Below are 14,721 nucleotides of genomic sequence, written 5' to 3' on the forward strand. Positions count from 1 at the left end.
ACTGGCATGATTTTCCGGAAATACTTTTGACAGAAAAGTTTTCCGTTAAAAGCATTTTCAGAAAAGAGCGTCTAAATTGGCAGGACGCTTTTCCGCAAAAGCACTTTTTCGCGATCGGGGCTTTTTTCCGGAAAACAAATCTCTGCTGTTTACACTGGCCCTTTTGCGCAAACGTTTTTCGGAAAAAGACTTTTGCCCAAACGGGAGCAGCATAATATTTCCGCAAAAGCACAGAAAATCTTACATGAGATCGTCAGTGCTTTTGCGGAAATTCAAGCGGCCAGTGTAGACAGCTGGCAAGTTTTTCCGGAAAAGCGGCTGATTTTCCGGAAAAAGTGGCCAGTCTAGACACAGCCATGGAGAACAAAAAAAGGAACAAGAGGAATAGGAAGAACACGTTGATGGGTGAAGAAAGAGGGGGTTGTGGTCAAGGAATGTGAGTGGAACTCAAAGTCAGGATTCTCTTCCTTGCTTGACTACTGGCTCCCTATGCGTTGTATTGCTGTCTGCCTCAGTTTCCCTATCTCTGGACTCCTTCTCTACCTCACAGGGGTGAGGTGAGGATGGGCACTTAACTAGCCTGATAGGCTGCAAAGCCTTTTCTTGAACACAGCTGGGTACTTTAAACCTTCCATGGGCCAAGAATGCAAACTTGAAAGCTAGATACAGATTTTTTAAGCTGAGGGGCAGTTTGATGTGTTCTGTTACAGCGACAGGGGCCCTGTCAGAAATTAGAGACTAATCTGGGATTTGATTTTGAACACACCACCGGATAGGGATTTCACAGCTGCCATTGAGGGCGCGAGATGGACAAACCAGATAAGCGGTATCATTAACAACAATAACGATGATGCCTTGCCATACAACGCCCGGCCTTAAGTTTTAAGGAGAGGTGCTACCCTACGAGAACCTTCTTACCTGAGAAGTATCATGATTAAATATGACAGCGTTCAGGTCTCCACAGTTATAATGCTTGATGAGATCTTCAGTAGTGTATGGGGCCTGCAAGCTGCCCGCTCGGAGACTTTCATGTTGCAGCAAGGTTTGGTTCAAAGCAAACAGCACCTGTACAAACACACACAACAGACAGACATGGGTCGGTGGAGCTCACAAGAGCATGAATGATCAGCAGAAGGCAAGAAGCACTGCAAAGGCACCTGAATCAGTCCTAAATGAGGGCCCTCTGCTCTCTGTCGACCCCCTCTGGCCAACCAAGGGAATGGCTCAGGAAGGAGCTACAGTAGACTTCCGATAATCCGGAACCTATGGAACCTAGGTGATGCCGGATTATCAGATATGCTGGACTATCAGGAGGTACTATACGCTGGTTATATATATACTGTATGCATTATATACTGTATATAAAGTGTTTGTAACCCTTTTTATTGTACATACTGTATACAGTATACTGTAATGTTTTAGTTTTTTTTAAGCCTTTTTTACCCTTTTTGCTCAGTTCAGCTGCTGCCGCTGTTACCTTGTGACTCATTTTTTGCTGAAGCTCACTCACTAGGCTCTTGCCATTTTGATGCTGGACTATCAGGAGTGCCGGACTATTGGATGCCGGACTATTGGAGTTTTACTGTACATGGATCAGTCCCCAAATGGAAAGACAAGTCAAAAGGACGCAGAGCTTAGAAGAGAAGAGAAAACTGGGAAGGGTTTGGAATATGTCACTATAGGGTCCCCACCAGCTAATGAAAATCCAGAGCCAAAGAGAAATAGGAAAAATCTTGGTAGATGTCGTTCAGTAGCTTCCTAACATCATTCATAGTAAAACTCTGGTGTATTGAGACATTTCTGTTGTTGTTAAATAATAAGCAGCATACAGGAACCTTCCAGATCCCCAGGGAACCGGCACTTGTGAAACAGGCAGAATATACACTCTCCCTTCCCGCTTCCTCCAGCACCTTTCTGCTTCCCCCTTTAACAAAATAAATGGCTGAGTCAAGTTGTTACACTGTCCCAGGGGGCTAATTGAGCTCTCTCATCGCAGATCTGGAAATACAACGGGAATATATGAGCTGAGAAACCTAAGCCGATTGGAACATTCATGGTTATTCATCTTGAAATGCACAAGTATCTGAGCTGCCGTGCAATAAAACATTTCCTTTAAAAAATTCAGTTGTATAATTTTCTGTCTCCATCTCTCATAAAAGGCAGTTACGTTTAAAATGAGTGATCATCTACCTGTGCTTATTAGTGGCAGACTTTGGGGAGGGGGAGATTTATGCTGATTACAGAACAAGCTTTCAAAGATCCTGACAGACCAGCTGTTCTAGGGACAGTCTAAGAATGGTTGGAAGAACAGCATCTGCGTGGGCAGGACGAACAGAACCTCTGTTATTTATTTGTATGATCATAGCTCTTAGGCATCCGAGTCATGGATCAGTTCCTGTTGTTGGGTGGTTTTACAGGAGGGTTTCCTAGGAATTATTTGGTTTTGTAATCCTGGAGGTTATTTCAGTACATGTCACAGGTCCATCTGCACTATGTTTTCCTGCAGTTTCTTCTGCTCTCGTTTATAGCAACACAAGAGCACTTTCAATGGCACATGCCACCACTTCAGTGTGCTGGGTTCTTCTTTCATTACTAGCCAGCTAGCCCATCATAAGATGGGATTTTCAGGACTCTCCTCCACATCAGTCTTCTCTCCTGAGCCTCTGGTCTCTCGCTCCGTGTCTCTCTCTCTTTCTCTCTCCTCCGCCTACTTCCTCCCCCTTTCTCTTTCAGCTCTCCTCCACCTTCTGCCTCTCTCTCCATCTCTCTCTTCTCTCCCTCCTGCCTCTCACTCTCTCTCCACTCTTCTCTGTCTCCGTCGGGGATGCATGCTCGTCCAGGCCCCGCCCCCTGGTTGTGTACGTCACCGCCCTACTCCCCTTTGCCTCTCGCTGTGGTGCTCGGCTGACTAGGTACCCTATATGACTAGGCCATAGGTTTTTTTTTCATCAAGTCACAGAACAGGATCACGTTTGCAGATTGTGTTTTGATTATTTCTGCTACATAATGCAACAGTGGGGCCGACAGCCACCAGGGGCCTAACTCTGTACCCTGGAAGGGGTGGGACTGAGGGCAAAAGGGGCGGGGCTTAGGGCAGTCATCCCTTAGCACCGCCCAGACTGTGGTGCTGGACCCCTCCTCTCCAGCCTTCAAAGCTGGGTAGAGAGGCTCTGGAGTTCCTGCCCCCATTCAAAGAGGCCCTAGTCTTCCGGCCGCTGCTGCCGCCGCTCCTGCAGCAGCCTGGAATTTCCAGGCCCCTTTGAATGGCCGGGCCCAGGGCAATTTCCCCCTTTGTCTCCCCACACCCTGCCATTAGTGGGCCTGTGACACAACAAGGTTCAGACCATGGCTGATGAAGGCAGAATTTTGCATCCAAAAATGACATCTCACTTCACTGTCAGATGGCTCTACATGTAATAGAGAAGAAATCCCGTCCTCCAGTCACACCGCTGCTTGTCCGTAGTGAACAAAATATATGTCGCACTAATGTCAAATTAAACTGAAATTCGGTCTTTAGTGCGAGCTGCCCTGTCCTTAATGCAGCCAATCACACCCATGCAGAGGGGATCTACAGCTCTACCAATTAAGAAATGCAGTGGCTGGCACCTAAATGTACTCTCTGGACAAGTGTAAAAGAAAACACAAGCTGCTAACACAATCAGGCCCCATACACTGTTAACACCATGCTTAAGGTAAACAGTACAAGGTTTGATCAAATTACATGTATATGATTTGGTTGTCATTGTTTTTCATGGTTTATGCTGTTTCCATTATTATTTCACTTCCATAATCAAATGAAAGATCCCATTTATTTATCACAAAAATGGCCACACTTGGGCCGTGTCCAGACTCAGGGGTTTTTTCGGGAAAAGTAGTCTTTTCCCAAAGAAACTTCCCCTGCGTCCAGACTCAAGCCGCGGTCTTTAGAAATTATTTCGAAAGAACGCGGCTTTTCTTTCGATGGCGGTAACCCTCATTTCACGAGGAAGAACGCCTTCTTTCGAAAGCTCCTCTTTCGAAAGAAGGCGTTCTTCAATGTAAAGAGGCCGTCTTCAAAAGAGAGCATCCAGACTCGCGGGGTGCTCTCTTTCGAAAAAGCGGATTTCTCTTTCGAAAGATCCGCCTGCAGTCTAGACGCGATCTTTCGAAAGAGGCTCTTTCGAAAGAAGCCTGCAGTCTAGACATAGCCTTGGTCAAACCAATGGTCCATCTAGTCCAGTATCCTTCTTCCAACTGTGGCTGGTGCCACATGCTTGAGAAGGAGTGGAAAAAAGGACAATTATTGCATGATTCTCCCCTTTGTCTTTCAGTCCCAGCTTCTAGCAGTCAGAAGGTAAAAGACACCCAGAACATGATGTTACATCCTTGACCATTTTGGCTAATAGCCATTGATAAATTCCTAGAAGATAGCTCCCTAATTCTTTTTTGAACCCATTTTTACTTTTAGCCTTCAAAACATCTCATGGCAATAAGTTCCACTAGTTGACTGCGAATGAATGCAGTACTTCCACAGTCAATCTGTGGAACTCCTTGCCAGATGATGTTGTGACAATGAGGACTTTAACAGGGTTCAAAAAAAGAGTTAGATGAACTCATGAAGGTTAGGTCCATCAATGGCTATTAACCAGAATGGGTAGGAATGGTGTCTCTAGCCTCTGTTTGTCTGGAAATGGATGACAGGAGAGAGATCACGTGAGGATTACCTGTTGTATTCCCTCCCTCTGGGGCATCTGGAATTGGCTGCTGTCGGCAGACAGGACACTGGGCTAGATGGACCTTTGGTCTGATCTGGTCTGGCCGTTCTTATGTTATTTTTGCGTTAAACCTACCACTTATTTGTTCTGTAACCCTTGGATCTTATGTAATGTGAAAGAATAATTGACAGTTCCTTATTCACTTTTTCCAGACTATTCATGGGTTTACAGACCTCTGCTATATCCCTTCCTTATTTGTATCTTTTCTAAGCTCAAGAGACAGAGTCTTTTTAATCTCTTCTCATCTGGAATTTTTTCCATACTCCTAATCATTTTTATTGCCTATCTCTGCACTTTTTCCTGTATTCAAGGGGTGGATGTACCCTGACGTTAGACAGTGGAATTATGATATTTTCTATTTTATTATCCATCCCTTTCCTCTTGGTTGCTAAAAGTGTAGCTTTATTGACTGCCATTGCACACTGAGCAGATGTTTTCAGAGAACTATTCGCTATAACCCCAAGATCTATCTCCTGAGTGGAAACAGCTAATTTAGATCCCATCATTTTGTACGTATTGTTGGGATTACAGTTTCCAATGTGTATTACTTCACATTTATCAACACTGAATTTCATCTGACTTTTTTTCCTTCTATTACCCAGTTTCGGGAGATCCCTTTAACTCTTTGCAGTCCATTTTGGACTTACCTACCTTGAGAATTTTTATATTTTCTGAGAACTTTGCTACCTCAGTGTGTACCCCTTTCCCATATCATTTATGAATACGTTGACTAACACAGTATGGATTCCTAGAGACTCCGCTATTTATTTCTCTCCACTGTGAAAACTGACCATTTATTTTTATCCTTTGTTTCCTGTCTTTTAGCTAGTTATCAGTTCATGAGAGCACCCTCCACCTTATCCCAGAAAAGTTTTCTTTGCTTAAAAGCCTTTGGTGAGGGGCTTTGTTAAAGGTTTTCTGAAAGCCCAAGTTCACTATATCTACTGGATCACCCTAGTCCACATGTTTCTTGACCCTTTTGAAGACTTCTAATAGATGGGGGAGGCATGATTTCCCAGTGTGGAAGCAGGACTAAGGGAGAGGGGATTTGGGTGGCCATTTCAGGGTTTGTCAGTAGCAGAGCAAGAGTCTGGTTCACTCTGACTCCTGCTAACGCGAGAGCTAGAAGAGACGCTGCATTCGCCTCTCTGCCGCGCTCTCCAAGATAAGAGTGGAATGCTGACTTCAGTGAGAACCTTGGAGATAAGACAGTGTCCGATGGGAACTGAGTGGGCAGGGAAGTAATTGTTTAATGTTATATGTAGCGGAAAGGTATATACCGTATATTCCGGCGTACAAGACGAATTTGATGTTAAAAAACATCCCCCAAAAATCGGGGGTCATCTTGTACGCCGGGTATACATCCCAGGCGCGCCTGGGCTGCCCCCCCGCCGGCTTCCCCCGAGTCTTTGCAAAGCTGCGGAGGGGCTCGGGCGGGGGGGGCATCCCAGGCGCGCCTGGGCTGCCCCCCCGCCGGCTTCCCCCGAGGCTTTGCAAAGCTGCTGCGGCTTTGCTCCCGGTGCCTCTGGTCTGCTGGGGACCGTCTCCAGCAGACCAGGGACACAGGGAGCAAAGGAGGCGGAGGGGCGCTGGGGTATAAGATGAAACCCTATCTTTTAATTAAAAAATTAGGGGGTCGTCTTATACGCCCAGTCGCCCTATACGCCGGAAAATACGGTATATTGGTTTTTAATTGTTTTGTATTTGAAGATCCGCTTATGCTGTCTTCCCTTGCAATATTGCTCGAATAAACTGCCTCTGGCAACTTGTTGCTTAAACACAACACAGAGTGAAGGCTCATTATCTTCCACACCTTTATAAAAACTGTGATGATTCTTTACCAACATACCATGTTCTTCTGTGGGTCTGATAATTCTGCTCTTTACTATAGCTTCAACCAATTTGCCTGGACCTGAAGTTAGGTTGACAAGCCTGTAATTGCCAGGATCACATGTGGAGCCTTATTTTCAAAAATTGGCATTCCATGAGATACTCTCCGGTCATCTGGTACAGAGCCTGATTTCCATCCCACCATTCTGCCATGTCAAGTCTGACTTTAGAACTGTTAGGTGACCCTTATCTGGTCCTGGTTTTTTATTACTGTTTAATTTATCAATTTGCTCAAAGCCCGCCTAAGCCTTGTGACAATTCTTCAGGTTTGCCACCAAAACAGAACAGCTTTGGGATGAAAATCTCCGTTACATTCCTTTCAATGCAGATGGAAGCAAAGAATTCATTTGACTTCTCTACAACGTCCTTATCTTCCTTGAGTGCTCTTTCAGCCTCTCAGTTGTCCATTGGCCTCACTGATTGTTTGACAGGCTCCCTGCTTCTGATGAACTTTAACAACATTTTTGTGGTTTTTTTTGGTAGTTGCTCTTCAAATTCTTTTTTTTTTTTTGGCTTGCTGTAATGGTGTGGCACTCCACTCCACTGAGTGCCCCTGTTTGGTAGAGCGCATTTGCCTGCACTGTTGCTTTAAAAGGCCTTTTCAGCTACTCAGCACTCTGATTGAGTCTCACAGCCACGTGTGAAAAATCACAACCCCTTCCGGGGTATATACTTTATCAGAGGCCTCTGGTAGAGTGTCTCTGAGTCCGGTCCATTCTTTTTGTCTGTTTCTCCACTCAGTCTGAGAGTGGTACCTCAGGGCTTCTCTTCCTTGAGACAATGTTCTAAACAGCTCCCCACTCTGAGCTGTCCTTGGTTCTGCCAGCCACCCCTGACCTCCCTTCCAGGTCTGGGATGCAACTGAAATGCCTCTAGTCCTGCAGCTTATTATATAGTCCCTCTTGATCCCTGATTGGCTGATTTCTTCCTAGTCACCCTAGCTGCCTGGAGGACTTCTCTATGGCCACCGTTACACCTGGCCAATTATACTTTTACAGTGGACTTACCAATGTTTATGCTCCTTTCTATTTTCCTCAGAAAGTCTGGATTTCCAATTTTTAAATTATATCTTTTTGCCTCTGAGTACCTCTTTTGCTCTTTTATTTAGCCCTGGTGGGATTCTTTTTGGTTCTCTGATTTTTTTGAGGTATATGTTTAGCTTGAACCTCTTTATGGTATTTTTTAAATGTTTCCATGCAATTTGCACGCATTTCCCTCTTATGGCTGTTGTTTTTCATTTCCACCTCATTTTGTGGTAGTTCCCTTCTTTGAAGTTAAATGCTATTGTGGTGGGTTTCTTTGGTATTCCTCCCTCCCCCCCAATTTAGTTATGTTACAGTCACTATTATGGAGTGGTTCACTTATAGTCACCTGTTGGATCTGATGGAGTGCGCCACTTGGAATTAAATCACAAATTCTCCCCTCATGGGTTCCAAATACCAGCTTTTCCATTAATAGTGTTTAGAATTTTTATCTCTGCATCCTGTCTTGAGGCAATGTGTACCAGTAATTATGGGGATAGTTGAAATCCTCCATTACTGCTAATATTTCTGGTTTTGTAGCTTCTCCAATCCCTAAGAATTTCACAGTCACCATATCATCCTAGTGAGGTGGTTGGTAGCATATTCCTACAGTTATATTCTTACTATTCAAGCATGGACTTTTTTTCCTAAGAGACTGTATAGTACAGGTCAAGACATTTAAGTTTTTTACTATATTTAACCCTATGCTCTTTTTCACAGTGTCACTTTCCCACCAGCATGACCTATGGTGTCATTTCTACATATTTTATACCCTGTTACAGTAGACTTCCGATAATCCGGAACCTATGGGACCTAGGTGGTGCTGGATTATCAAATATGCCAGACTATCAGGAGGTACTATAAACTGGTTATATATATACTGTATACGTTATATACTATATAGAAAGTGTTCTTAACCCTTTTTATTGTACATGCTGTATACAGTATACTATAATGTTTTAGTTTTTTTAAGCCTTTTTTACCCTTTTTGAACAGTTCAGCTGCTGCCGCTGTTACCTTGTGACTCATTTTTTGCCAAAGATCACTCACTAGGCTCTTGCCATTTTGATGCTGGACTATCAGGAGTGCCGGACTATTGGATGCCGAACTATTGGAGTTTTACTATATCATGTTGCTTTGATTAGCACCATTCTATATAATTTCTGTGTGGCCTACTATATCAACATCCTCCTTCAATATTTGACACTCAAACTCACTCAGCTTAATATTTAGACTTCTAACATTTATGTACAAATGCTTATTCAAGTTCATCTCATCTGAAGAATTGGGTTTTGCCCATGGAAGCTCATGATGCTACATATTTTTGTTAGTTTCTAAGGTGCCACAGGACTACTTGTTGCTTTTAAAGTTACAGACTAACACGGCGACCCCTCTGAAAATTGGTCACAGTTTAACTGTCTGCCTCCAATGTAACTGAATGGGGCTTTTTTGTGTGACGGTTTTTCCTCAGTTCCTTTCTGTACTTTATCAACTTCTATCCTCGCCTTTTTACTAGGATAGAACATCCTCTTGACTCTATCGTCCCCTAGGGGATATCTCCGTCCAAACCATTTGCTCCTCCACACCTGTCAGTTTTCCTCCAATCCTCAGATTAAGAACTCCTCTGTGACCTTTCTGGCTACATTTTGATTTAGGTGGGTCCTATCCTTCCTGATGGTGGTGGGCATAATAAGGCAAGGGAGGCAAACCTCCCCTGTGCAGCCATTGCTGCCCCTACCATTGGACACCTGGTCCGTGTGAACCTGCCTCTTTCTCTCCTTGCTCCTCCCCTTCCCCAAGGCCCTGAATACTTACTGCTGCCTGGCTGCTCCTCTCCAACTCTCCTCCACTCCACCACTTGCTGCATCCCTCCTCGCCTCCCTTTCTCCTCACTTAGACCCCCTGTGCCTCCACTCGTCATGTGCAGCCCACCGTGGCAGCTCCCAGTACCAGCTCTAGGGCTGGAGAGTGTGGCAGTGGCAGGCCGTGCCCAAAGCTGTCTAGGAAATGCATTCTGAGTGAAGTGGCTGTGTGGTAGCAGGCTTCCTTGGCTGGCCAGCTAGGGAGATGCCCTGGTAGTGGATTGTAGGGCATTGAGGGAGTCAGAGCTCTGGTAGATCAGGAGTGAATCCTGCCAGCTTTCCCTCAGCAGGACTCAGCAGCTCCCCTTTCTCTACCACTGGGTCCAAACATTAGCTCTGCCAATGGTCTTGGCTTGCCACAAGCCTCCTCTCAGTGCCCAGCACTTCAGAAACCCAGCCTCAGTTCCCAACAGGAGACTGCTCGGTTGGGAAGTGAGGCCCCTTGCTGTCACTAGATCAAAAAGAGGAGAGAGGTGCACACGGCGAGTGGCAGTGGGAGGGAAAGGGGAGGAGGGATGTGGCAAGCGATGGTAGGGGGCGGCGTGGGGTTAGGGTGGCGCGGGTGTAGAGTATGGATGGGGCCAAGGGTGGAAGAGGTGGGATAAGGAGCTAGCCTTCACCAGGAGAAGTGTCACCTGCTGCCTATGCTGTAGAACAGTGGTGGGCAACCTGCGTCCCACTGGCCACATGCAGCCCATAAGGGTTCTATGCGTGGCCCGCAAGACATGTGATTTACTGTTGCTCACACGTGGGGTTGCCAGATTCCGCTGGTTTCCATACACATCGTTTTTTACCCATCGATATTACTAAAGTGACACACGCTGTGAGCAAAACTACCCGATCCCAGGAGACTGTCTTGGGTAGGACAATCTTGCGGCCCAGTGAGATGAAGGAAGGACACTTATCCTGCCCCCTCACTAATCTGGGTTGCTCATTGCTGCTGTATAGGCTCATCCTTGCCAAAAGGTACCCCAGTTCCTAATAACCCTAAATCCCTCCTCCGAACACCATCGTCTCAGTGTGCTTTCCTGCCTGCCTAACGGGATCTTACGTGTGGGACTGGAAGCACGTTAGAGAGTAATGACCATGTAAACGTTGGACTTTGACTAGGCCCGGCCCTTGGGCAAGGTGAGCGAGGTGGCTGTTTTGGGCCCCACACATTCAGGGCCCTGTGCTGCCCAGCTCCCGGCCCCACCTACCCGGCCACTCACTCAGGGCCCTGCATTACTCCCGGCCCCGCACACCTGGCTCAGCCATGCTGCCTGGGGCCCCACACAGGCTACGTCTACACTGGCGGCTTCTTGCACAAGAAGTGTTTTGCACAAGAGTTCTGTGCAAAAGATCTTCCACAAGAGCGTGTCCACACTGCCATGTGCTTTTGCACAAGAGCATCCATGGCAGTGTGGACGCTCTCTTGCGCAAGAAAGCTCTGATGGCCATTTTAGCCATAAGGGTTTCTTGCGCAAGAAATTCATGTTGCCTGTCTACACTGCCTTCTTGTGGAAGAGCTCTTGAGCAAGAGGGCTTATTCCTCGTGAGGAGAGGAATAACTCTTCCGGAAGAAGACCTGTTTTCTGATGCTGTACTGTAAATTTACTTGCACAAGAATGCACGTGCAGTGTTGACGCTCTGCAAGTTTTTGCTCAAGAACCGTTCTTGTGCAAAAAGCCTACAGTGTAGACATAGCCACACTGTTTGGCCAGGCCTGACTTTAATCTCTGGCCAAGCAGCCTAACTTTGGCCTCCAGGAACTCTCTTCAATCGTACTATGTCACCACTACCCTGTATTTGCCGTTGCTACCAGCTCTGTCCAGCCCTACCAGAATACCTATCTACATGTGCTGAGAATACTGAAATCTTTGCAGCTCTCAGGCAATTCACCATGAGGTTCTCTTGGCCATCCCACACCCAACAATTCCATATAATTAAATTCCCCATTGCTACTATCCGTGTCTTCCTAACAACAACAACGAGTCCATTAACAACAAGGTGGCACATTAAAGACAAACAAATTTATTAGGGTATTAGAGCATAAGTTTTCGTGAGCTACAACTCACTCTCTCATGCTGAAGCAAAAAATAAAGACAGGAAACAAAAGATGAAGAGATGGGAGTGTGACATCAGTGCTAATTAAACCAGAGTGAATTTGGCTCCTCTCCAACAGTGGTGAGAAGTTGGGAGTATCTGAATGAGAAATTACCTATTGAACTGGGAGAACCACTCCAGGTCTTTGTTTAGACCTTAGTTCAGAGTGTCACATTGGCATATGAATTCAGCTCAGCAGTTTCCCTCTGCAGTCTGTTCCTCAAGTTTTTCGGTCTGAGAATGGCAACTTGCAAGTCTAAAACTGTGCGCAGGGAGGTGAAAACGCTCTCCCATTGGCTTTTGGCTGTTGCCGTTTTTAATGTCTGTTTTGTGTCCATTTTGCAGAGAGGCCGTCCGGTTTGTCAGATGGCCATGGCAAAGGGGCTTTGCTGGCACGTGATAGTGTGCTTCACATTAGTAGATGTGCAGGGGAATGAGTCTTTGATGGAATGGTTGATGTGGTTAAGTCCTGGGATGGTGTCACTAAGGGTAGATGTGCAGACTGAGCTGGCAATGGGGTTTGTGGCAGGGCTAGGTTCCTGGATTAGTGTTTCTTTTGTGGGGTGTGAAGTTGGTGGTGGAGGTGGGGAAGGAAGGGTTATTGGCCTAGGTTTAGAAAATATTTATTAGGAGTGTCTGGCTCTCGCACTCTCTCGCCAAACTACTCTGGTTGCTTAGGGGCTGTTTTTTAAAATCCCTGTTCTCCCTTCTCAAGGGATCCTGATGGGATGAGGGATCAAAGGATGGCAGGTTACAGCCTCGTTAGGAAGCTCTCGGCCTAGGCTCAGCACACAGTGGACCACCTCTCCCCTTCCAAGCACATCTTTAATTTCTAGTCAGTTTCATTTTTCTGGTTCACCGGAATGATCCCAGAAACTTCAGAAGGGTGTTTGATCCTGACCCTGAAAGTCCTTACCTTCTCCCACAGAAAACCCTTCTGATCTTAGAGGAATTACTCATAGAATCATAGGACACTAGAACTGGAAGGGACCTCAAGAGATCATCAAGTCCAGTCCCCTGCCCTCAAGGCAGGATCAAGGACAATCTAGATCATCCTTGATAGATGTCTGTCCAACCTGTTCTTAAATAGCTCCAATGGTGACGATTCTACAACCTCCCTAGACAATTTTTTCCAGTGCTTATCGACACTGACAGGATGTTTTTCCTAATGTCCAACAGCAACCTCCCCATGTATGTGTAGGGAATTAGGATTGCAGGATTGGGTTTACTGACCCTTTCCTTCCGAGCTTTATTAACCTGCTTCAAACATGGAAGTGCATCTCAGTGAATACAACAGGTGTGTTCATGTGCTTAAAACCAATTGCACATAAATGTTTACTAGACTGAGTTCTTTCTTTGTTTAAAAAAAGCGTTGCCAGTGGGTATATGTTTTAATTAAGGGAAACATTCTTTTGGTCTTAGGTTTTGTAAAACCATCCCTCCACACAACTTAAGTTGTGTATGAAATTTGATCTGACAGCAACAGCCTTTTAAATAAAATAATGCAGCTGTTGGCATTCAGCCTTGGCTGAATTTGAATTTTTTGCATATATGATTTCCACAGATATTAATTTTATTTTTAAGCTCCCCCTCCCAATTTAAATTGATGGCAAAATTATAGGTTTTAAGCTTTTTTAAATACATTTAAATGGTTACAGTTGCAAAACATTACAGCTGAGGCAGACAATGCAAAGGGAGATCAGGCAATTATTTAGTGAGGTTAGATGCTGAGTTTCAAAAAGCTAAAGCTTTATATGACTGTTCAAAATCAAATTGTCATCACATGTCCAAATGTGTAAAGCAGATATCCTTCAATACAACTCCATACATTCTCAAAGGAGCATTTTTCTTACTTTTCCCATCTGCAAATTTTAATGATCATTAATGCAAATATTTTGACCATTTGTGGATTCAGTGAAATAGAAATGTACCCACTTTTACCAACAAGAAAAAAATTCTTCCCTTCCTAAAGATAACAGCACATGAAGAAGAAAAGTTATAAGGCTATGTTACCTTTCCCCATGTGGGATACACTCGTCCACACCTGAGCAATGTTGTTAAAAACTGTCAGCCTGCAAGAAGGTTTTCAGTGAAAGCATATTTGGGAAAGCACTGCTCTCGCTTCCCCATTAACATTTTTCTAAAGCTTTCATTTTTATTAGTCCAATGTTTAGAATCCAAAGGAAATCCTGGGATGAGACGTTTCCTCCTTTGGCTATTGCCCTTGGGAAAAAGCTCAGATCTTTCCAAAGGCTAAACTCAGATCTTTCCAAAGGCTAAACATCCTTTAAACCATGCTTTTCACAGCTTTTTCAAATTACAAATATGCTCAGCTTGGATTTTATGGGCCATGAAAGATGCTGAAATGTAGACTGCGGGTGGGGGAAGGACTGGATTTTTTGTAGCAGAGCCTGCAGAGAAGTTGAAAGCTGTGTAAGAAGCTACAATGGGATATTAGCCCCTGGTTCTGCAACAAGACCAACAACAGGATCCAGGGCCAACAACTTTACTGGATACATCACAAATGTACAGGATATTAAAAAAATATCCTCCAACGTTTTTACATTTTTTCTGGTGCATTGGCTATTTTGTGTTGTGGTTTTGTGAACATCTAGGTAGGCTTAGAAGGGTTAGGTTTTTAACAGTAGTGTTGATAAAGGTTGATTTCACCATTCACACAGAAGCCAGTGGAAAAATATTTTCATCTCTAATAATGGAAATTTACAGAAAGGCTTAAAATAAGAAGAGTGCTGCTTGCGAACTTATTAGTGCTTTATTTAAGGATACTTGCTTGGAATATTGCCTTCTTGACAATTTGTTTTTCAATTATAAATCTTTAACTCTGAGCCTGCAATCATGAAGGTATTGATTTCCTCTCCCATTGTCTAGTCCACTTGTGACTTCCCATGACCGTGTGCATTTACATTGACAACATTTTTAAAAAAATGCTTAACACCCCAAAAAATAAATGGAAACAATTTTTTACAAATAAAACATTGAGACCTGTCAAAATTAAAAAAAAAAATCTGCCAAAGTTCGTTATTTTAATTCACCTACAATGATTTTTAACAGTGTTGTTTTTATAATAAAACATAACAGAGCTTTATT

The 14,721-nt window shown here is 44.5% G+C and overlaps 1 protein-coding gene across 1 annotated transcript in view; it reads right to left on the reverse strand.

The window, feature by feature from the left end:
- Window positions 1-14,721, reverse strand: part of TRABD2B (TraB domain containing 2B) — a 540,370-nt gene that overhangs the window by 240,651 nt on the left and 284,998 nt on the right. Inside the window, exon 3 of the mRNA XM_006126436.3 lies at window positions 919-1,065. Within this exon, the coding sequence (XP_006126498.2) occupies window positions 919-1,065 (147 nt within the window). The remainder of the gene's footprint in view (window positions 1-918; window positions 1,066-14,721) is intronic.

Source organism: Pelodiscus sinensis, chromosome 9, assembly GCF_049634645.1.
Source record: "Pelodiscus sinensis isolate JC-2024 chromosome 9, ASM4963464v1, whole genome shotgun sequence".
Taxonomy (NCBI): domain Eukaryota; kingdom Metazoa; phylum Chordata; order Testudines; family Trionychidae; genus Pelodiscus; species Pelodiscus sinensis.